This window comes from Meriones unguiculatus, chromosome 16, assembly GCF_030254825.1.
Source record: "Meriones unguiculatus strain TT.TT164.6M chromosome 16, Bangor_MerUng_6.1, whole genome shotgun sequence".
Classification (NCBI taxonomy): domain Eukaryota; kingdom Metazoa; phylum Chordata; class Mammalia; order Rodentia; family Muridae; genus Meriones; species Meriones unguiculatus.
Window position 1 is genome coordinate 40,238,548 of NC_083363.1, and position 24,935 is coordinate 40,263,482.

Sequence of the window (24,935 nt, forward strand, 5' to 3'; positions counted from 1 at the left end):
CTTGAACTCACAGATATCTACTTGCCTCTGCCTCCTGAGTGTTTGGATTAAAGATATATGCCGCCATGCCCGGGGCCAATCATCATTTTAAAGGTTGAATATACAAATACATTAAAACAACCCCAGTGAATTAAACCCTGATGAGGGGAAACAGTCTTTTCAGTCCTTCAGCCAAAACCAAAACAAAACCAGAAAGCAAAACAAAACCAAAACCCCACAAATTTGTGTAGAGGAAATGTTCTACAGTTGTGGTTCTTGGATGTGACCAATACAACTGTTTAAAGAAAGCGTTTGACTGGAGGCTTGCTTACAGTTTTAGAGTGTTTGCCCATGATTATCATGCTGGAGGCAGACAGGCATGGTGCTGGAGCAGTAGCTGAAAGCCTTACATCCTGATCAGCAGGTTGCAGGAAGAGACTGAGAAGTTGAGCTTGGCCTGGGCTTTTAAAATCTCCATGCCCACCCCCAGTGACATACCAATTCCAATAAGGCCACACCTACTCCAACAAGGCAATGCTCCTAATCCTTTCCAAACAGTTCTACTGAGCATTCAAACCAATTGGCCTTTGGGGGCCATTCCTGTTCAAACCGTCACACCAAATTAAAAAAAAAAAGTTTCTGGGCCAATTTCATTAATATTCTGATTTTTTAAATGTATCTGTAGTACCGAAAGAGACTCGGATGTGTCTGTTCCAAGCATCTTTACAAGAATAATTCTTTGTAGACTAATGATTTGTGTCAACCATGGTGTTTTAACACTAGAGTTAACGACCATCGTAGGTTCAAGAGAGTGAGGGCAAGTGAGATGGCTCAGCAGGTAAAGGCACTTGCTCTGCAAGCCTGTCAAACCTGAGTCACGCCCCTGCAACCCATGTAAAAAGCCGTATGCCATGGTGAGCATCTGCTACCCTGCACTTCTCCCACAAGATGGAAAGTCAAGACCGACCTGGCCCGAAGCCTGTGGACCAGCTAGAATGGAATATGCAACACGGCAGAAATAAGAGAAACTCCCACTCAACAATGTGGACAGGCAAAACTGATGCCTGAGAGCAATCCTCTGACTTCCACATGTTTGCCATAGCACCCCCTGGCTCAGCCACCCACCCGCAGTTACAGCCGCACAAACACACACACATACATGAGCACATGTGCACACGCATGTCAATAGGAAGCAAAATTAAACAGTCCCAAGCATTTCTAAAAGAAGAGTTCACACACGCATACAACGTGGTAACGCTCCCCCTGCAGACCAAGCTTGGGTAGTTACCTACTGTCTGTATGGTGATGTGCATCTGAGTACGTTAGAGGAATGAGTGACCCGCCTGGCTTCAGACTGGTTCTTGTCACCCTCCATCTGTCGGCCGCCTTTCCAACAAATTGTGGCGGCAACAGCCCGTAGTTCGCCCTGTTCAACAACTGGCTGGGACATCTTCATGGTGCCAGTTGTGTCTCACTGACTGGGCTCATGTTCACTTATGAAACCAGAGCGCTTTAGCAAGTGAGTGCCTGAAAGGAAGGGCACCTCCTCTTTCCCTTTCCATCCACCACCCAAGCCATTTAGCATCCAAGAAGTGTGTGTAAGGGACGTTGCTGTCTACAGCATTTTAAAAGGTGGGGTTTTAAAAGTTCCTGGAACTTCCTTTTCCTTATCAGAAAAAATGGAGCTATCCTCTTACGTGCCTTCCGCCAGGGAGGTTTTGTATTGCTCTTAGGGGAAAAGGGAAAATACGAAAACAAAAACCCATGTGGGTTGTAGCTGTCGAAGATGGTCGTCTTTTCACTGTTGGGGTCTCCCTCTGCGTGCATGCTGTGAGGAGATTATGAGCACGCCTGCTCTTCTCTGTGCCGTGGGAGCGTCTGTCATTTGTTACTGTTCAGAGTCTGCAAGTCTACATTGCCTAGTATCTCCTCTACATCGTGCTGGAGGGGAGCAGCTCCTGACAAATGAGAAACGTTTTCACGTCCCTCAACCTGAGCTTTCTAAGATGTCCCTGCATGAAGCAGCTTCTGTCGTTGTTGCTTTAGACAGTATCTGCTGGACAAATGAGTAGGCACTGTGGCCTTAGACTAGGGAACAAGAAGATGGGATAGAGTTGTTTCCGTATGGCCAGAATAGAAGCAAGGTGACTTTTGTTATTCTTACCATCATTGTATTGTAAATGGATTTACCTTCCCCTTTATCTTCCACAGGGTTTCTTCATCTTGGTGTTTGGAACAATCCTGGATCCAAAGGTACTGTACAAACCATTCTTGATTTCCCCGTATCGAATACTTGGCCTGAAATGCTGACTTGTGAAGAATTTATTGAACTTTGACCTCAAAGCTTCAGTCATCTCTTTAAAAAAATTATTTTGAGATTCTATTTATTTATTTATTTTCTTTATTAATTACACTTTATTCACTTTGTATCACCCCTGTGGTTCTCTCTCTCCTCCCATCCCAATCCCTCTCTTCTTCCACCCTCTGCATGCATGCCCCTCCCCAAGTCCACTGATAGGGGAGGACTTCTTTTCCTTCCTTCTGATCCTAGTCAATTAGGTCTTATCAGGAGTGGCTGTATTATCTTCTTCTGTGGCCTGGTAATGCTGCTTCCCCCTCAGGGGGAGGAAATTAAAGAGCAGGCCAATCAGTTCATGTCAGAGACAGTCCCTGTTCCTATTATAATGGAACCCACTTGGATACTGAACTGCCATGGGCTACATCTGTGCAGGGGTCTTAGGTTATCTCCACGCATAGTCCTTGGTTGGAATATCAGTCTCAGAAAAGACCCCTGTGCTCAGATTTTTTGGTTCTGTTGCTCTCCTTGTGGAGTTCCTGTCTTCTCCAGATCTTACTGTTTCCTACTTCTTTCCTAAGATTCCCTGCACTCTGCCCAAAGGTTGCTCATAAGTCTCAGCATCTACATTGATAGTCTGCAGGGCAGAGCTTTTTAGAGGTCCTCTGTGACAGGCTCCTGACTTGCTCATATAGACGTATAATATAAGATAAACCTACTAAAATCTGTACACCTAAAGAGACTAATCAAGAGGGAGATCTTATTTTTATGTGTATGAGTGTTTGCCTGAAATGATGTCTGGGTATCAAGCAGGTGTAGTGCCTGCAGAGGCCAGAAGAGGGCGTTGGATCCACCTGGAACTAAAGTTACCGAAAGTTGTGAGCTGCCAGAGAGGTGCTCAGAATTGAATCCTGGTCTGGAAGACAGCCAATGCTCTTAACCACCGATCCTTTTCTCCAGCCCCTTCTGGTTCTTTTAATGCTGGTGATTCTTATTACCTTTCAAGAGCTTTTGAAGATACACATTTTATACACCTTAGCTCTAAGCCTCAAAATAGTCCAGGGGATTTTTATTCTGTCTCACAGAAAAAAAAAAAAAGAGAGAGAGACTTGGCAAAGAAACAGCTTGCTCGAGATCCTGCTCTGACTTCTTGTGGCATTAGAAATGGAATTAGTTCAATCTAACAATAAGATTTTGGGGAGATGTCTCTTGGATTTGAAAGCCATACACCAGAAATAGCACCCCCGCTCCCTCGGGCACAACACACCTGCTCAATGAGAGACCCCAAGGGGTTCAATTCCTAACACTTGAAGGCTCACAATCAATTACTCCAGTACAGGGGATCTGATGCCCTCTCCTGGCCTCCAGCGGCACTGCACGCACATAGTATGGCGATGTATCTGCCGGTGAACAGTTCACAGCCGTAGAGTAAAAAGTTTAAAACAAAAATTAAAAGTTTTTAAAAAAAAACAGTAAAAAAGAAATAACACCAAAAGAATTGAAAGAAAAATACCTACATTTACTTTAGGGTGTTACATTTTTAAACTATCAGTGCTATTGTGATGTTAGCATCAAAAGTTTGTGAGAGGAATTTAAAAAAAAATGTCCTTTCATTGTCATACCAAGATGCTATGTCAACCTAAAGGTTACTTAGAGGTAAAACGAAGTTGTGCTTGATATTTCTACGTGTAAACATAATCAGGTAGACAACATTTCAACTCTTACACTTTTGAGTTTATGACTGTGCAAGATGGCGTCCATTCAGCAGAAACTCTCTTTTGGACGGAGCTTCTTTCCTGGGCTAGCCTTATTCATCGCGGCGCTCTCTCACCAGACAGGGCAGTGGCATGGAGCCGCAGCTCTGAGTCAGCTGTGAGCTTACCATGGAAGACAGGCGACATTCCCTGGTGTCACAAAGCCGCTGCTCAGCAGATAGGCAGACCAAGTGCAGCTGTGACTAGAGCTTATTTCAGCTTAGCACGGGCTCGCTTTGATGCAAGCTCCTTCCGTGGTGAGCATGTATTCTAGCTGAACTCCACAGTGCATATGAGTCCCAGATTTAAAAAAAAAAATCTGTAAAGCAACCTTACAAGTGAAAACACACTGAAACCGTTTGCGATACCCCACAGTCATAATGGCCAGGGTTGTGTGTCTGGTGACTGTGACTAATACACATAACTAATACATGTAATTTATACGTATATATATTTGACTATCTATCTATCTATCTAGTCAAATAACGGTAGCACCTGTGCTCTGAGTGCAGAGTTAGGTGCTGTGAGATGTGCAAAGGATTCCAGGCTGTGCAGCCTCTGTAACGATCAGAATCTCACCACTTAAAATTAAAATGTGAAAGACAAGTGCAGGAGGTGGCATAGGAATAGACCTGGTTAATGGAGGTAAAGGAATATGAACGAGGAGTCTTGAAATGCTGGGATCAGCTGAAAACTGAGCATGTCTTCCGAAGTGCACTTTCTATTAATATCAATATAATTTCTACTAATATAATTTCTAATAAATAGTATGTGCATTATGAAACATAGAATTTACAAAAGGACCAGAGCAGGAAATACCAATATAAGCACCAATATGGCTTCAGGGATCTCAGTGGACCCCAGGAGCACTTCCCTCTTTTACAAACTTGTAGCAAAGACTTGCGTCTTCAGGGTGGGATGAGGTCTCCCTGAGACGAAGGGCTTTTGCAAGCATTAGTGCAAAGTCAGTGTGTGGCAGGCCATGGCAGAAGAGAAAGAGGAAGGTAACAGGACAGACTCGAGGAGGAAGGCAGGATGATCTACAATTGACGGACATGAATCCAAGCCCTGGATTTTGCAGTTTACTGACCTTGGATGTCATTTAATCTTGGAGTTTCACCATCCCCAGCTGTATATTGGGGGCAATAATAACAATCTTTCAAAGTTACTTTCTTCATAAAATTGGATGACATGTAGAAAAAACACTGTAAAATAATAAAATCATCATTATCGTCAACATCATTGTTATTATCATCGTTTTCTTAGTTCTGGACCCATTGATGCATTGTCTAGTACATTTTTCTCCTTTATAAAAGATGTGAATAACTGACACACAATAAGATGTGATGAACTATTTTGCTGGTTCAAAAAACAATTCCAAAGCTGTAACTAGAGTCCCTGAGCTTGCGTAACCTTGCTTCTTCACCACTCGGTCCATGTTTAAGACTGAGGACACGTGTCTGCATCCACCATTCCTGTCCTTCCTCACCCCCTCTAATTTTCTTTAACTCACTTCACCATGTTACTGATCCCTCCAAAAAGACCCAGCTGGCCACCCGTTCCCTTGCTGCAGTATTTGTCCAGTCCAAGCACATTGTTAACGTCTTATAAAAGTTTAATTATTAACTCATTTTGTTAAATTTCCAGATAAGAGAAGCCTTAAAGAGTCGAGTAACATCTGCCAAATGGATCTCCAGAGTATCAGAGGTAAACACTATATTCATTCGTTTGACAAAGCAACAATGTAAAACCTTTTGGTGTGGATTTTTCCTGGCTGGGTGCTTCTTTGAGCTGTTCAGAACCTTTATGGAGTATGATGTCCAAATATGAAGACGAAAGTCAGCTTAAATGTGTAAAGAGGAGGTGATGAGGTGGCAGGCATTGTAGGCATGGACCACGAAATAGGAAGCAGATGATGAGAAGGAGAAATGAGAGGAGACAAAGGGTCCCAGGCTCCCAGAACAGCCTGGTGATTCTGTCTGTTCCTGGTCTGTTGGGTCACATGCAAAGTGAAAATCCAAGGAAAACACACACTAAAACCCTACACAAAAAACTTTCTGGGAGCTTGATTATCAGGGACACAGTTGCCATGGTTACTTTAGTGTTGGAGGCGGAGGCACAGGGCCAGTTCAGGGATGTGACAGGGGTGGTTCAGTCATGGTGGGGACTGGACTATGCCATGCCTTTAACCCGTCTCCTCTTTGTATAATTTATAAGCTCTATTGTGATGCAGGACCGTTCTGAGTGAGGGAAGACCTGAAAATGTTTACAAATCAGCAGAAGGGACTCAGGGTTGACCTAAGGAACAAACCCAACCACGAAAGGTGATCCACAGCTTTGGCTCACCGTCTGCCATTTCTCGGCCTTGTTGATCTGTATGCCTGGCACTCAGGGCTGAGTGCATCGCCTCTCATTTCCCTATCTGTCTTCCCACTCCCTTTCCTACAGCTTGTCTCTTCTGTTTTCCTATTCTCTTCCTCTTTACTTTTAGCCGAGCTTTGGTCACATTCTTAGTTCTTGGTCTTTCATACGATGGAGAGAACTGACTTCTCTTTATTCTTTCCCCATTCAAAAGGGGGGGGGAGGGGCAAATTAACTAAGAATAGACACGTCTTCCACAAGGCCACACCTCCTAATCTTTTCTGATTGTGCCACTACCTGGTGACCAAGTATTCAAATCTATGAGCCTATGGACAAAGGCAAAGCAGAGACTAAAGACAAAGGGACACAGGCAGATGGCCCAAGCTGTCCTATCTAGAGGCCAGTATTATTGATGTTCTATTACAGATAGGAGGGGGGCATTCTCATTCAAACCCCCACAGCCTCTCTTTTCTCACTTGGCCTGACTATTTCATATCTCTTCCAAAGTACTAGCCTCGGTCCTTTCCTTGTGTGTTTTTAGAATGATCTGTTTGGGCCCCCCATCAGGAAATTCTGGCCTCAATGTCTAAGAAAACAGCCATTTTGTCCACATATCTAGTTTTTACATAAGTCAGAAAGACACCTAGGCCTCTTATTATTGTTCATGGTCTGGGTCAGTGGTTTTTGATGTTAGTTGTACCTTAGAAACATCTTGAAAGCCTAAGCAGGGGGAGGGGCAGAACCCACACCAAACCACATTCCATGCCTCACTCAAAAATTAAACCATAAACACTTGAGGCTTGAGCCTAAGCATCTATTTTAAGCTCTGCAGCGGTTCTAGTATGTGGCCAGCGTTATGAGCCTCTGACCCTACTACAACATACATTTACTCTTAATCTTGCATTCCTTTGTTCGTTCTGCTCAGCAGCTTTAGGCCATTGCCTGTCGTTAGCTTTCACACCTTTACCTGAGTGCCGAAGCAGGGTCCCCAGTTTTTTTCTGTTCTGCTCTGAAGGCCTCTAACCCCTGGTAGCAATCTTCTTCAGTCCAGACTTAACTCCTCTGTCACACTCACCTGGACAGGACCAGTCCCAATTCCCTAACCCTCAGGACATGTGCTTGTTCGTTTTGTAGCTGACAAAATGAGCTAGCCCATGGTCGTGTAGCCACGGGTCTGACAAAATGTAAATCTGAATCTCTTGCCTCTTTAGACAATTCGTGTCTAAAATATGCCCAAAAGGTCCTTTGGCACGTGGTTATCACAATGGTGAAATGGGATTTTAATATTGAGGGTTGCAGTAGCTGTGATGCAGAATAAGCTGAGTGCAGGACACCAGCTTGCTGTCCTCTCCCACTTTCTAGGCCCTCTCCCCTCCTCCCTTCCCCTTCTCTCCTATCCTTTCCTCTCCTCCCCTCTCTTCTCCTCCCCCTCCTGTCCTCTCTTCTCTGTTCCTCTCCTCTCCTCTCTTCTTTTTCCTTTCTTCTTCCTCCTCCTCTTCCTCCTTCTCTTGTTTCTTGTCCTCTTCGTCCTCATTTTCTTCCTCCTCTTCTTCCATGTGGAACTCTCTTGGTGACAGGCTATGGGGGAGAAGGAACCCGTGGACTAAACTGTTACTATGTTGTTAGTTTTAATATAAACAGGAAAGGAGGGAGTGATGTGCAGGAATAAGACAATGTGCTATGCCTCTGATTGTCTGTGCACCTAGAATCTCTGGGAAAATTGTCAACTGACTGCTAATTATATTTTGTCCCCAACAGGACCTTTCCTCTGAATTCTCTTGTCATCCTACCAAAGGGCCAAGCTAACAAACTAGGATGCATCCCTAACATGGGAGGTGAGTATGCAGCAAGAGGGTCTCCGAGTAAGCTTTGTGTTTATGATATTTCTTTGATTACGATTAGAAAGAAATTCTCAATGCAGTTTATTCAGGAACCTTGAACAATCATCTGACCCTGGGGAAAGCCAGCCCACAGCTTAAATAGCCTCTAGGTAGCCAGCCCCAGCATGCCACATGGGCAATGCAGATAGGTCCACATACATGGAAGCAAGCCAGATCCTCAGCCTTAGCCAAATGTGGAGTTGTTCGTGACAGAGAGCACTCACCATCGGGAAGGTGGAAGGTGGAAACCAGCTCCAACTTTAAGGCGCGGCATTACGCAGCTCTCTACAGTTCCCCCTTTTTGTTTTAGACGCATCAGGCAAGAGTAGAGGTCATAATAAAAAAATTTAAAAAAATAAAAGAAAAAATAAATTGAAAAAAATATATAAACACACAAGTGTTGATTTTATATATATATATATATATATATATATATATATACACACATACATACTATGGAATAAAACTATAGAATAAAGTTATGTCAAATTAAAAAAAAAAAGAAAGAAATTCTCTTGATTCTTGCCTGGCTAAGGCATAGCTTTCATTTCTTGGGTTACTGATTTTTCTGTTGTTCCATAAAACAGTAAGGCATGTCTGAAAAGACGTATGTCTTGGCCTGGGTGTGCATAAGAAGGCTGAGTAGAGAGCCTCCTCTTCTCTGCTACCTCTGCTCCATCTCGTCTCTGGTTTTCCACCCTAAGGACATTTCACATCAACAATGTCCCCAGATCTCCTACTGTGGTCCTTTTCCTTTCCCTAGTCTTAAAAAGTCAAGGAATTATGACTGACAATATTGAAAGGTTGCTGTAGGGTGGGGATGTAGAAGCTGGAGAGTCATTAGGGAACTAGAGTTAGAGAAATTTAGAGCCACATAGGGGGACAGGGTAGCTCAGGCTTGGACACATGCAGGCTTTAGAACAACAGGGTGGAAGGCAGAGACACTCATATCCAAGGGAAGACTCGAAGGGATGGGAGATCTATGTGGAGAGGGTGAAAGGTGTCTTGGAAACCCAGAGAAACGCAGAATGACGTGGTGAGGATGATGTACACACACTCCCACAGAGTGCCGAGAAACAGAGATGCAGAGAGAGGCACTCCGGTGTGTAAAGAGAGACTCCCTCTCCTAATCCACACAACCAGTCTCCAGCAGCCTTTGAGGCCTTGACAGGGAGAACTGACTGTTTTCTGAGAGGAGTTATACTTCGAAGGAAGTGGGTCCAGCTGTGCTTAACACATGCAGCCGTAATCCCAGGAGGACCAGGAAATTTGAGGTCACCCTCAATTACATAAAAGGCTTGAGGCTAACCTGTGCTACCTGAGTGCTCGCCTCACGGCATCCTGTGAGAGAAAGGCAAGGCTTCCAACTCAGCATCCGCAGAAAATAGGACAAGACAATTTCCTGGGTTTCAAAGAGGTTTATACAGTCCATCTGGCAGCTGGGCTCTGCCAAAGGGGCTTCTACAGAGCAAACTCAGTGTGCAAGTGTGAAGCATCTGTGTCACATTACTTGTATGTTTAAGCTGTGGTCTTCTGTTCTTGACAAGGTTGCTCACTCCTGGAACGGCAGTGTCTGAGGAAGCATGCACGTCATCTCTGTCTTCTTGTCACTGGGCACTTTGAAGAAAACCTCCCACGCTGCAGAGCCGACGGAGGAGGGGGTGACACGGGAAAGCACGAAGGCCCCTCTGTCTAAGCTGTTCTGTGCTTCTCAACATGTCTTGGCCACCAACTGCAAATCTGTATACAACACACTAAGCGTCCGCAAGGGACAGGAAGACAAAGCAGGCCACAGTGACAGCGTCTCACAAATGCCTCCACCTCTACACTGCTGGGTCACACTGATCCTAAGGGAGAGAGCTCTGCTTATCCTAGCAAAGGTGGCCTAGGCTGCTACCTATGGGATTCTGAAGGAGGTCTCTGAAGAGTAGACGCCAACAGTCACACTGACACTAAATAGCTCGCCGCCGGTTCTCATATAGAAGGTACCCATCTGCCAGTATGTTCTACTTTTTCAAAGTCAGAGGCAATTATTTAGGTTGTCAGCCTGCCTCTTCTTTGACAGTAAACCAAGTGAAAACTGCTGAGTGTTTGAATCGGACATGACGCCTGTTTTAAGATGAGACAGAAGCCTGGAGCTGTGACCCACGGCTCTGCTAGCCTGAGCCAACTCTATTGGCTTTCAGTGTTGCACTTTCTCTCCCAGAGCATGGGAACTCCAAGGGGCTTTCTGTTTACATTTTCAGAAGTGGGAGGCTGCTGGAACCTGAGTGGGGAAGAGGAAATAGTGTATTTCAAGTGCAGTGTTACTCATTTTTCTAGCTGTATGTAAACACATTAAACATTCAAAGCAGATGTCACCTGACAGAAAACAATGCCAAGGGTAGAAGTCCTCTCTGAAGCAAGCCCAAAGGCAGCTGCTCCTGAAGAAAAGCAGGGACTAAAGACAAAGTGACATAGGCAGAAGGTCCAATTTGACCTATCTAGAGGCCAGCAGTATTGATGTTCTATTACAGATGGGAAGCTGGGCATGGTGGGCATTATTGGAATCCCAGAGCTTGGGAGGCAGGGACACAGAGAGCTGCTGTGAGTTTGAGGCCATCTTGGTTAATATGGTGAGTTCCAGAAGGGCCAAAACTAACGGCTAAGACGTTGTCTAAAAAAACAATCAACCTCCTCATAAGACAAAAATAAAACCACACACACACACACACACACACACACACACACACACACACACAGAGAGAGAGAGAGAGAGAGAGAGAGAGAGATGCAAACCCAAAAGCAAAATCCCCAACTACAACCAAGACAAAACACGGATGGGTTTTGGTGTCTCTACACAGCTGTGAGAATTCCTTAGAAGTTCAGGATGTTCTGCTGTGTCACCCTCTGCCTTATTTCTTTGAAATAAGGTCTCTCACTGAACCTGGAGCTAGACTGGCAGCCAGCAAGTGCCAGTGACCCCCCTGTATCTGCCACCCACAGGTTAGAGGTGGCCATGGCTATACCTGTATTTGATGTGGATTTGGGGGTACAGTAAGTTCTCTTACTAATAGCCATCTCCCTAGCCTATCCACACCCCAGTTAACAAAGCAAAAATAAATCTTCTTTTAAGTAGGGAAGTTTGAAAGGGCATACTTATAGTGAAGTTCAGTTAGAAGCTGGGAAACGATATTCTAGCTAGGACAAAGAGTTCTCTTTCCACTGGGGTTGCTTGTGTTGGGATATGGCATGCTTTTTGTGTGTCAGAGGTGATTTAGTCAGTTTCACTCCAACATATTCCCAGATCTCTTTAAATGAAGAAGATGGGGTAGATACAATGCTGGCTCTTCCTCGGTACAGATACTGCAGCATCACGAAATAGCACTTGCTTATGGTCGATGAAATAAAGTCAAGACGGAGGCTCACATAGCTAGGTGGGTAGAAGAACGGACATGTGTGCAAAGCTTAGAAAAGACTAAGTATTGTCCTGCTTAGCAATGAGAAGTCCGAGCACAGCGAGAGAGGAGGCCATCATCTTTTCTTTGCGTTATGTGTTGAGCAGGTGTGTCTGGCTTGACCGCTCTCAACTCAGGGGTACTCACTCAGTGTGACAGCAGGTGGTATCAGTAAGCAGGAAAGGCCCACGGATGCTCAGAGGACCCCTCTGGCATTCCTGGGGAATCTCTTGAAGAATTCTAGCCCCAAACCCACAATGCAGTGTCTTGCAAGATGTCGAGGCCTACACAGACGAAGATGACTTGTGTGACCTTCAAGAGAGACACATGTAGTATCCCGCTCTCATACCACAAAGATGTGATGGTGGCCCCAGGCGACATTGTTCTGAAGCAGTTTCATGGCTCGAATGAACACTTATTACATGGCCCTGCTTGGAAAAAAAAATCACTTGAATTCTTTAGAATTTGGTTTCCTCCCTTGTAAGTGGGGGACAAGTGAGTCTACCTCCTAGGATTATTGCGATAATTCAAAAACAGTGAAGTATTTATAATAGCACCTGGAAATAATACTCGCTGGCCAAAATGTCACTTTCTTTTATTAGAGTGCCTGTGAATACATGCACATACAAATACATACACACTCACGAGTAAACACACGGCTGTGTCCTCCGCCATGAGTTTGAATGAGGATCTCCTTGTGGGAACGAGTTAATTGACCCCTAAGTAAAACAACGAAGCATCTGATCTTGTCTGCATGACACTAGGGTTAGGAACCAGTACAACCCACCGAAGCTCATGGAATGGGCCTGTTACCTCGTGTTGCCCGATTATAAAGCAAAGTTCCACTCTAGAGGGACAGGAGCGTCTACCACGGAGCTCCACTCATTTTGTGGTGTTGCTAAGCCTGGCTTTACTTTCTGCCTTCTCTGAGGAGTCCTCTCTGACTGGGGCCTCCACATAATTTCTTAGAACACTGATAATCCATGCTGTTCGCTTTCCGTTAGTAGTTGCTGTGCTATACTGTTTGTTTGGTTTGGTCTTTTTCTCTATGTACGTTTTCTTTCCCAGATACGGTTGCGAGTCTCTAGGAACAGGCCGACTTTACATTTGGGAACCACTTTGTAACTTTCTTCTGCCTGCTGATAGGGCTCCTGTGTCTTACACACAGAGAATGATGTTTCAGTAAATAAGTAGGCCCAATAAAGTCCTTGGATTACACAACTGCTAGAGACTGGTTCTTTTCCCTCTCCCAAATGAGTCCCCAAATGACCCAGAATTTAATGGGTGACCTACATAGAACTGGCACATTTGTGCAAATGTTGCTTCCTTAACCTGCATTGAGCTGTTACGTAACACCATCGCCTCTCACTTATTTCTCTTCTTTGGTCCACCCTTCCGCCTCGCCCCACCGGAACTTAGAAGTGGGGAATGACAGTAGCCCTTGGGGGGAAAGAAGGCTTATAAACAGGAGACGTCAGAATCAGAATGTATGGGACTCTGGTGGCGAGGAGAGCAGTTCAACTACTCAGTTGGAGGCTGGGTCAGGTGAAGTTCTCTGCAGGTGGAGGCTATGCTTTCTGGCTCATCGTTACCCATTGGCATGGAGCGGCTCCAAAAGAATTTCTCATCCCAATCCTTAGAAATAAAAGAATAAGTAAATAGGGCTGACAAGACAGCTCAGTGGGAAAAGGCACTTGCCACCCAGCCCGATGACCTGAATTTGATCTCGGGGCCCCATGATTCCTGCAAGTTATCCTCTGACTTCCACACGTGCCAATGGCACCCGTGCACAAGAATAAATAAATAAATACACAGTGAGACAAATAAATTTAAAAAGACAGAAAGAACCATAAATCCCTCTGGCGCCAAGGTAGAGGCTAGAGCATAATTTCCTGGTCACTTTCTCAGTCGGTTTTCTCCAAATTCATGGGTAGAGGTAAAATGCAACAATAGCCTTTTAAAAACCATAAACAATGGTGGCACAACCTGACATGTTGTCCTAATTACACCAGGGAAGATGCAACACAGACTCTCGTGTGATCATCTTAGATAAAGACCAGAAAGAATCGAAGGACAAACAAGTGACTCAGTTTAATGGATTCGCTTCAGCCAAGAGAAACCTGTAATTTCTCTTAGGCATGCTTGACAGACCCACTGTGGGATGATTCACAACCTTACCCAATCCTCTAAGCTGTGGGCTGTGTTGCTTCTGTGTGGCCAGATTGGCTTCTCATTACAGGCAGTTGCTTCTCACTGGGGCCTTCGGGGACTTGCTTTTCAAAGGGCTGAGACAAGTCACTATCACTGAAGAGGGCTGGAGGGTTTCGGCGTGGACACGTAATGGTGGGGCGCCGTGGTAAGGAGTTCAATGCTGACTCTCCTGCCGGGTGGCTGTTGGTCTCTGGGCTGCTAGATCTACTTCCTGAATGCGTGAGTACGTGACCCATGCCATTGCCCGTTCCTAGCGAAGAGCTGATTGTTTTCTGCACCTGTTCCAGAATGGGGAAAACCTGTGATTTGGGCTCGTGTTTTCTGGAATGCTTGGCTGTGCAGTGTCCCCCACCACCCCTCGATGCTTTTTAGAATTCGGCTACCTCCGAGTTGGAGTGTCTATTTTGTATTTGTCTTTCTTCATGGAGTCATCTGTCAGGCTTGAATTGCTTATTCCTCAGAGTGAAAATGCAAAATGTCCTGTCAGGCAATTAGACTCACTGCCTCTGCACCGTCTTCATGCCAGATAAATTTCAATTCCCTCCCTTTAGATGGAATGCAAAGCTTTCAAATTCTTGTTTCTTCTTTTTTGTGTGAACCTGACAGATTGTCTTTATGGCAACATAAAGGGAAACATTCCTTCCAGTTACTGCTGAAAACTCTCCCTAAAGCACCCCCCTCGTCTGAGTGGTCAGTGTGGGCTGCGTGAAGGCCTGTACTCTGGACTCAGAGGGCAATTGCAGGAGCGTTTGGCTCTTGCTTCACTGGGTGTTATATTTTTCTATAACTTTAGGGTCAGCTCTGCAGTGAGCTTCCTTCACAGAACAGAGAAGTAAACCTCCAGCACTGATAATTACGTGATAATTATTAAAGTATTTAAGACAGTGGGTGAGATGAGGATGCCTTCCAACCGTGGAATTCTGTGATTCTTGAGAGCCATCAGAGTTTGAATCCAGTCACAAGGGGACTGCTGGAAGTCATCTAAAATAGCCAAGAAGAGATTGGTCTGATTCTATTTCTAGTAGTTCTCTTCAGTTCTCTTTCCACCTTATCCATGGTGAAAAGACCCAGTAAAAGGGATTCAGTGATTGAGGTCAAAATATAAAAGGCGCATTTAACTATTTGATGTTATAAGCAAGCTTCTAATTACACAATCAGAGTAAGAATACATGGTTATTGAATTAGGCTTAGGGGAACAACACACACACACACAGACACACACACACCTCACTCTTGAGTCCCTCATCCTCCAGTTAACCTTTCTGAATTAGTCATTCTCATAAGCCAGGAGGATTGGTCAGGGAGGAGGAAGCCAGTTGCCGTCCACAAGGTTAATAGACAATGTGCCTCCCTCTCGCCCTGTGCACTTCACTGGAGGCGACATCATCAGGAAGTCTGAGAGCTCCCATGGCAGTCATCCTTCCGCACTATCTGTTTGACAGTTCCCAGCCTGACCTTTTCTTATTTTCGTCGGGAGCCCGATGCCAGCTCTCACCAGGCGTGTTGAGACGGGTGAGGAGCGCCTCAGTGAGCATGACTCACCCTATAGCTTCATCCAGCGAGGGACAGGAGTGAGTTCCAGGACCCAGACAGACTGGTTATTGTTTGGAATTGCAACTCACTCAGAAACTCGCTTCTATGCACAGAAAACCTGGAACAAATAGGAGGCCGTGTTCAGGAGCATGGTCTGTCCAGAGGGTCAGTGTTTTATGATTCCTTACAGGGAGAGACATATGTGTAGTCAGTCTACTGTGTTCTCACGCTGCCTTGCTTCCTTCTCCTCCATTTCTTCTTCTCTTTCCTTCCTTTTCCTTTCTCCATATCTCTTCCTACATTAACCTTTTTTTTTTTTTTTAAATCAGGGTCCAAACAGTACAACAAAAATGGAGGCTACCTAAAAGGGAGAACATTTTTACCAAACTCAGCAGGTTCCAAAACTCATCAAGAGTTTCAAATGCTGGGGTCCTCTCATCTCCATCTTTGATCAGAGAAAGAAAAGCTGCAGGGAAGATCCTTGTGTCTTCACTGAGCACGTGCAGCCATGTCTGTCAGTGTTATTTCCTAAACAACGAGATGACAACTATTCAAAGAGCATTTGAGATGGCATAGCATTAGGGAGAGGTTTGGTGCTAATGCTTACCCCATTTTCTAGAAGAGACCTACATATGTCAGAATGTGGGTGTCTGAAGCAGGCTACTGATGCCCACCTGCTTCTTGAGGACAGAGGGGTTTCCTTGTGGTTTAGAGCCAAACCCTCAGACGCTGAGCAAGGGTCTGCATTCACCCATTCCATCTGCAGGATCACTCACTCACTCATTCATTTATTCAATGAGTGTTTACCTCTCTGGATCTTCATTCACCCATTCAATCTGCAAGGTCATTCACTCACTCACTCACTCACTCACTCACTCACTCACCACTTACTCACTCATTTATTCAACACATTTTTTGTTGTTGTTGTTTTTACTCTGGATCTTTATACACTCATTTGATCTGCAGGGTCATTCATTCACTCATTTATTCAAGGAGTATTTCCCACTCTGAATGGCTGAAGACAGAGTTGGCTAATGGCAACCTGATTTTTCCCCCTCTCAGTTGTGACCTGCTTCTGCTCAGGTTCTCTTGCTCCACTGTGATTAGGGCTTGGCTGGAGAGTGCACAATGTCCAGGACAGTAAATTGGTTGTGAGGGAGGGGTAGTTACTTAGATACTCCACTCCGGGCTGCCTAGTGGATTTAGCTGCATTTTCCCCTTAAACGTTTAAGGCCAGGCCATGTTTTTTTTCTCTCTGTAATCACTAGGTTACAACAGGGAGCCTGGCTGTATTTGGCAGCTCAGAATTGCTGTTTATTATCGCGTGAGAAGCGAAAGTGGATGGTAGAGGGCAATTCACGCTTTTGTCAGGAGGTGCAGAGAGAGGCGAGCTGCTCCGGAGGGAAGGAGAGAGCTGGAGTGTGCTTCAATTACTTTTATAGGTCCTGAGAAACTGCCACGCTAGGTGGCTCAGAGGCTTTTATCGCTGAAATTAGTACCTTGTACTGTTCGCTCCATGAATAAGGCGTGGATCTGCCCGCGCTCGGGGGCTGGTACAAAAACCAGAGAGAGGTTCTTTGCAAATGGCAAGTAGCTCGCCATTTGCGTCATTGCCGCAGATGACCTCGAAATAAGAGTTCACTGGCATCTTGTTTACTTCTTGGTTTTCTTTTCTGAATCTTTCCTTCTTTCTCCAGAGCTTTGGTGTGAAAGAGGCAAGGGCTTCCCACGAACATGCCGGCCTAAGGGTGGGCACCGGGCTAGATGCCCAACAAATAGACCTGGGCTCCAAAGACACATAGCCGAGTGTGTTTTCCTCTGAGATGGCACGCTTTTCAGGTGATAGCAGCGTTACAGTCCTCGAAGCATTTACAAAGATTTACCTTCGTTTCTAATTATGTGTATGCCTGTGTGGGAATATGTACACACGAGTACAGGATGGCTACAGAGGCAGAGCCCTCGGAGCTGGAGTTACAGGTAGCTGTGAGCCGCCTGGCATGGATACTGGAAGCCGAAATGAGTTCTTTGCAAGAGCACTGGGGACTCTTATCTCCTGAGCCATCTCGACAGCCCCTCAAGGCCTTTGAAAAGAGTGTGTTATGGCTGTTTTGCTTGTACGTATGTCTGTGCACCACATGCATGTAGTATCTGCAGAGGCCAAAAGAGGGTCCCTCGGACCTGAGCCACACAAGGACTCGTATCCAGTATATATAAAGAACTAAAGAAGCTGAAAAGCAGCAAACCAAGTAATCCACTTAAAAAATGGGGAACAGAGCTAAACAGAGAACTCTCTGTAGAGGAATATCGAATGGCAGAGAAGCATTTAAAGAAATGCTCAACCTCATTAGCCATTACGGAAATGCAAATCAAAACAACCCTGAGATTTCACCTTACATCCATGAGAATGGCCAAGATCAAAAACTCAAGTGACAACACATGCTGGAGAGGTTGTGGAGAAAGGAGAACCCTTCTCCACTGCTGGTGGGAATGTAAACTTGTACAACCACTCTGGAAATCAATCTGGCGCTTTCTCAGACAACTAGGAATAGCGCTTCCTCAAGATCCAGCCATACCACTCCTAGGCTCAAGTACACAAAAAGGACATTTCTCAACCATGTTTGTAGCAGCTTTATTTGTAATAGCCAGAAGCCGGAAACAGCCCAGATGCCCCTCAACTGAAGAATGGATGCAGAAATTGTGGTACATCTATACAATGGAGTATTACTCAGCAATGAAAAATAAGGAAATCATGAAATTTGCAGGTAAATGGTGGGACCTGGAAAGGATCATCCTGAGTGAGTTGTCCCAAAAGCAAAAAGACACACACGGTATATACTCACTCATATAGACATACAACAGGATAAACCCGCTAAAATCTGTACATCTAAACAAATTAAGCAAAAGAGAGGACCCTAACTAAAATGCTCAATCCCCATCCTGAAAGGCAAAGAGGATGGACATCAGAAGAAGAAGAAAACAGGAAACAACCTAGGAACCTGCTACAGAGGGCCTCTGAAAGCCAGAAGAAAACAGGAAACAACCTAGGAACCTGCCACAGAGGGCCTCTGAAAGCCTCTGCCCTGCAGACTATCAAAGCAGATGCTGAGCTTGATGGCCAACTGTTGGGCAGAGTGAATGGAATTTTAGGTAAGAAGAGGGAAATAGCAAGAGCTGGAGAGGACAGGAACTCCACAAGGAGAGCAACAGAACAAGAAAATTTGAACACAGGGAACTTCCCAGAGACTCATACTCCAACCAAGGACTGTTCATGGAGATAACCTAGAACCCCTGCACAGATGTAGCCCATGGCAGTTTAGTGTCCAAGTGAGTTACATAGTGATGGGAAGAGGGACTGCCTCTGACATAGTCTGATTGGCCTGCTCTTTGATCACCTTCCCCTGAGGGGGGAGCAGCCTTACCAGTCCACAGAAGATGACAATGCAGCCACTTCTGATGAGAACTGATAGACTAAGATCAGAAAGAAGGAGAGGAGGACCTCCCCTATCAGTGGACTTGGGGAGGGGCATGAATGCAGAAAGGGGAGGGAGGGTGGGATCAGGAGGAGAGGAGGGAGGGCTTATGGGGGGATACAAAATGAATAAAGTGTAATTAATAAAATTTAAATAAAAAATTAAAAAAAAAGGTTGCAAGCTGCCCTGTGGGTACTGGGAATTGAACCTGGGTCTTCTGAAAGAGCAGCCAGTGCACGTAATCTCTGAGCTATCCAACCTCTCCTCAGCTCCAGTAGAATTTTTGATGCTGAGGTAATTTTGGTAAAATTTGGATGAGTCAATATTTTTGATGAACTTCAGTGCCTTTGTGTGTGTGTGTGTGTGTGTGTGTGCATGTGTGTGCGTGCCTGAGTGTGTGTTGATGGCAAGAGGGAGTGTGGGCTAGTATAATTTGTTTTGTAAGTGACTTGATGGTGGAACATCTTTATATATCATGAAACTAATGTTCCACAGAATCCTACTTTAGGACACTTAATCCAATGTACAGGAAACCTACCCTGCCTCCCAGGGGAAAACAGGCAGCACTCTCAAGGAAAATTGAAGCCAGTGGATAGAACTGCCCAGATTGTTAAATTTTTTTCTGCTTTCATTTTCTTTCATACTTGGTGTCTATTGCAAATAGTTCATAAATAATTGGTAGGTAATATGCAATTGTCCCATATATATATGGATGTTTGGGAATATATATGAGAGAATGCGCACTACTGTGGTACTGTTCTATTAGAACCCTGTTTATTATGTTTTCCCTCACAGGATACTAGGGTTTCTCTATCTCCGTCTCAGGCTCTGTTTCTGTATGTGTCTCTCTCTCCTTCACACTATAAGGACTGAAGCCAAGGCCTTTCCTAAGATAAGTGAGCATTTTTACTTGCAACTATCTCTGGATTAAGGTCTTGATTTAAGTAGCCTGTGGCCTACCTTCCTCCCGGGAGCCTCTCTGCTGCTATACCCATGGTTCCTAGCAATAGAGGTGAAGGACGCACATACCCCGCCGACAAGCTGAACACGCTGCAGAGCAGAGCCGAGGCCTAACGCTCAGCCTCCACCGAGAACCACTGACCTGTCCAGCCAGGTGACAGAGCCTCGTGGCTGAAAGCTGTGCTTTGCTTTCCTGAATAGCTTACACCTTTTGGTTGCAGTTAATGTAGTATTTAAATTTTTTTAAAAAATATTTTATTATAACATATAAGACAATGCTAAGGATTAGAGAAGTGTTTAATTTAATGCCTTTGTAGAAAAGTTTCACTTTGGAATCATGCAAAATATACAGTTCACTTCAAGTATTGTAAGTTATTTTTTTTTGTGTGTGTGTGTGTGTGCAGGTACATGTCACAGTGTGCATGTGAGGTCAGGGGACAGCTTCATGAAGTGGTTCCTTCTTTCATTTCTTTAAATGGGTTCTGGAGATTCAACTCTGCTCATCAGGCTCATGAACAAGAACATCTAATTCGCTGAGCCATCTCATCAGCCCTTAATTCACCTCAAGTATTTATCAATAGTAAATCTAAGAAGGTATAAATAAAAAGTAAATTTAATGCTTCCTCCTTCCTGTTGTCTCACAACCTCTGTTTGTGAGTTTTCGGACAGCACTTCTTTTTATCTTTTAATTCCCATTCTTCCAGCTTATTCGCTACTTTAGGGAGCAGGCCAGCTTTTGTCATTGGTCACACCTGAGTTCTAGAAAGGTAGATCCCATTCAATTCTTTTTCACAAGAACTGAAACAAACCCCATCGAGACCAACCTGAAAGCATCTAGATCATTCATCCTTGCCAACCAGAGTAGGCAAAAATTAGAAATGCTGTGACTCCTGTTGCATAACAGCTTTCAAATTCTCCTCCAATATTTGATGTGATTGAAAAAAAATTAACATATAATTATCATAACAAATGATATGTCATCACATATCTCAGGCTACAATAACACAAATGATTGAAACTACGCAGCTAATTGTGCTGAGTGCAACGTTTTTGTGTCTTACACACACACATACACACACACACACACACACACACACACATATATATATATATGCTTAGGGTCTTGTGTATGTGTGTGTGTGTGTGTTTTGCTGGTTAAATTTTTTTTAGCTGGTAGGAATATAGAACATATATCATACCTCAGAGTCCTCAATGAGCTTGACACTTTGCAGCTACTGGATCTACCCCCCCCATACTCCCAAGAACTCTGTGAATTGCAGAAACCCTACTTTTGGGAATCCCATAAATCACATCACCTCACTGTGCCTGACCTTCTTCCAGTAAAGTCAGTTTTCCTCCCTTCCTCCTTCTTCCTTTTTCTCTCCATTCTCTATCTCTCCCCCCTCTCCCTCCCTCCATCCTCCTCCATTCCCTTCATTTATTCTTTTTGTGTCTCTTTCTCTATCCATCTCTTCATTCCTTTCTTCCTTTGACAGAAATTTCCTGTGTAACCCAGGATGGCCTCAAACTCACAATACTCCTGCTTCAGCAGCCACGTCCCAGGAATAAAGATGTGCATCGCCTTGCCTGGTAAGCATGGTTAGCTTTAAGAAAAATTCCTATACTGAAAACTGCATAGGGAAAGTTTATCTCTTCTGGACGCCTCGAATGCAGGTGCTATCATTTACATATGCCTCTTTGGGCATTTCACCTATTTGCATATTTTTTTCCCTAGTGGAAGAGACTTTGTTTAATCTTCAGAATTTGTTCTACATATTTGGTCCAGAGAGTGACTATCTTTCATCTCTGATACACATACCTTGGGAGGGCGATTTTAGAATACTTCTGAAAGTAAAGAGGAAGGACTGAAAATGTTAGCAGTGAAAGAACTGAGAAACTCTGACAATGACCAACCTTAGAGTGGACTGTCTGCCTTTTAACTGACAAGAGATAATGTGTTAGTGGTTCATGAATTTACTACAGTGGGTCGCAACCAGTGCTTGGGAAGATGCCAAGTAGACTAAAGTAGTACACAAGATAAAAATGCTGGATACAGCTGGGTACCTGGCAGTGTATGTCGGGGGAGAAATGTTTTTTATGTAAAATGTTTAAAGCAAAAAAAAAATTATGCTTTTCAGTTTTGTATATAGAAATATATAGACATAGCTACATTTGCATATGCATGCTGACCCAGAATGTACGCTGTTTCTTATTGTGTCATGGTAACAAAATCTGAAAGTCAGAGGTGTGCCTGTGAAATGTGTGGGCACTTGACGATGCCTTACACAGGTTCTTCTGGAATCTTGTTTTGTGATGGTTAGCATCACAATGTCTACCATGGCAATGCGTTACATACCACGCGCCAATCGGACAAGAGGGCTTCTTCCCACCCACAGCTTAAGATCATGAACTCCGTACACAGAATCTCGGTGTCCTTGCAAATTCATTACCACTCCTCTGCTGTTGTTCCTCCTGCTTCTGTTTCTCTGTTCAGACTTTCTTTTCATTTATTTTTAATATTTTCTTTTATTGACAATAGATTTTTTTTCTCACGTAATATATCCTGATTATTGTTTCTGCTTCATCTATTCTTTCCGGTTCCTCCTCACCTTTCCTCCCATCCAGATGCACCCCCTTTCTGTCTCTCAATAGAAAACAAACAGGTTTCTAAGGGATAAAAACAGAATAAAAAGTAAAATTAAATCTAACAAGGAAAAACAAAAACTAACACATTGGAATTGGACAAACCAAACAAACATAATGAAAAGAGCTCAAGAGAAGGCACAAGAATCAAAGACCCACTCGTTTGCATACTCAGGAATCCATTAAAGACACTAAACAGGAAACTATGATACATTCACAGAGGACCTGGTACAGACCCTTGCAGGTGTCTAATGCTGTGTCTCAGTCTCTGTGAGTTTACATGAGCTTTGATCATGTTGATTTAGAGGGCCTTGTTTTCTTGGTGTCCTCCACCACCTCTGGGTCTTACACTCTCTTTCCTCCTCTTCCACAAACTCCCAGGAACCCTGAGGGGGAGAGATTAGATGGAGAAATTCCCTTTAGGGTGGAGGAGTCCAAGTTCTCTCACTCTTTGCATAAGTCTGGCTGTGAGTTTCTGTATTTGTTCCCATCTGTTGAAGGAGAAAGCTTCTCTGATGATGGCTGAGCAAGGCGCTAGTCTATGAGAGTAGCAAAATGTCATTAGGAGTTGTTTTATTGCTTAAAAAAATTTTTTTTTAAAGAACAGTAGTACATAGTTTTACCCTAGATCTTTGGACTATATGGTGTCAGGTTCCTGGCCACCCAAGCCATGTTGGGTATGGATTCCATCTTGTGGAGTGGGCCTTAAGTCAAATCAGATATTGGTTGGTTATTCCCACAAAGTTTGTGCCACCATTGCTCTAGCTTATCTTGCAGGCAGGACAGCATTATTTGTAGCTGTGTTGGCATTGATGTTTCTCTTTTGAGGGCATGAAGGGTACCTTTCTGGACCAAAGGAATGAAGGCTCTGTGTAGATACCAGCTTACCTTCTTCATGTTTAACGAGCTGTGTGGGTATTATCTTCATCAGTGAGGCCTTGCTGACAGTTTGGAGAGCAACCTATAGTATTGGCCACAGCCTGGATTGTTTGAGGATTTCCACGGTACCTTTTGGCTAACAATTCAATTAGATGTAACCCAAGCCCAGTGCTGGGAGCTTCACTTTGAGACAAGAGATGTCCAGTTAGGGTTCTGTCTCCTCATTATTTGGCAAGTTTATTTATATCACCTTCATATGTGTATCTATTTTAGAAAGTTTCTGCTGTATTAGAAACATACTATCCCTCAAATGACCCTTAATTTTAGCTGTTTCTCCCCATCTTCTCATTTTCATCCCCCTGTCCTCTCTCACTTCCCTCTTAACCCTTCCCTTTCTAGCACCCCCACATATATCCAGAGATATCTATTCTAGTTTCCTTTTTTTAAAAGACTTATCTGTCCTTCCTAGTTTCTTCATACCTATGGATTGTAGTTTGGTTATTATTGACTTAACCACAAAAATCCAAACATAGGTGAATACAAGCAATATTTGTCTTTCTGGGTTTGAGATACCTCACTCAGGATAATTACCTTTTTAGTTCTATATATTTACCTGTGAATTCCATTCTTTTTAATGGATGAGTAATAATCCATTGTGCAAATTATCCATTCTTCTTGTGAGGGACATCTACCCCTCCCCCCATTTCTGGCTATTACGAACAGAGCAGTAACGAACAGAGCAGTAACAAACATGGTTGAGCAAGCGTCTCTGTGGTAGGATGAAACGTCCTTTGGGTATTTGCCCAAGAGTGGTATAGCTGGATCTTGAGACAGATCGATTTCCATCTTACTGAGGACCTGGCACACTGATTTACATAGTGGCTGTACAAGTTTTCACTCCCATAAGTAATGAATGAGTGTTCTCCTTACTCCACATTCTGGCCAGCATGAGCTGTCATTTGTTTTTATTGATCTTAGCCATTCTGATGGGTGTTAGATGAAATCTCAAAGCAGTTTTGATCTGCATTTCCCTGATAGCTAAGGAGACCATTTAAAAATGTCACTCAGCCAATTGAATTCCCTCTTTTGAGAATTCTCTGCTTATAGCTGTTTCCCATTTTAACTGGGTTGTTTTCCTGATATCTAGTTTCTTGAGTTCTTTATATATCTTTCATATTTTATTTTTATATTAATATTTTATATAGGGAGTATCTTTATATAGTCACATATATCTTCTATTGGAAGTGTAGTTGGTAAAAAAAAATCCTTTTCTAGTCTGTAGGATGCTGCTTTGTCTAAACGACAGTGCCCTTTGCCATGCAGAAGGTTTTCAGTTTCATGAAATCTCATTTATTAATTGTTGATCTTAGTGCCTGTGCTATTGGCGTTCTGTTCAGAAAGTCTTATTCTGTGCAAATGAGTTCAAGGCTGCCAATAAATTTCCAAATTTCTCTTCCATGAGATTCAGTGTATTTGGTCTTATGTTGAGGTCTTTGATCCATTCATAGTTGAGTTTTGTGTAGGGTAATAGA

General features: G+C 43.9%; 2 protein-coding genes across 4 annotated transcripts in view; both read left to right on the top strand.

Moving 5' to 3' along the window:
- The window catches only part of LOC110556564 (adhesion G-protein coupled receptor F2), a 38,163-nt gene extending 25,235 nt beyond the window's left edge, over positions 1 to 12,928 (top strand). For both annotated transcript variants that reach the window (XM_021650409.2, XM_060369700.1), the window contains 4 exons: positions 2,191 to 2,232; positions 5,677 to 5,736; positions 8,149 to 8,225; positions 9,818 to 12,928. In XM_021650409.2, the coding sequence (XP_021506084.1) occupies positions 2,191 to 2,232; positions 5,677 to 5,736; positions 8,149 to 8,196 (150 nt within the window). In that variant the 3' untranslated portion in view covers positions 8,197 to 8,225; positions 9,818 to 12,928. The remainder of the gene's footprint in view (positions 1 to 2,190; positions 2,233 to 5,676; positions 5,737 to 8,148; positions 8,226 to 9,817) is intronic.
- Positions 12,929 to 13,951: 1,023 nt separating this feature from the next.
- Positions 13,952 to 24,935, top strand: part of LOC110556565 (adhesion G protein-coupled receptor F4) — a 35,760-nt gene continuing 24,776 nt past the window's right edge. The window contains exon 1 of one of the 2 annotated variants that reach the window (XM_021650410.2): positions 13,952 to 14,141. In XM_021650410.2, the coding sequence (XP_021506085.1) occupies positions 14,134 to 14,141 (8 nt within the window). In that variant the 5' untranslated portion in view covers positions 13,952 to 14,133. The remainder of the gene's footprint in view (positions 14,142 to 24,935) is intronic. The other variant, XM_021650411.2, reaches the window with a different exon arrangement.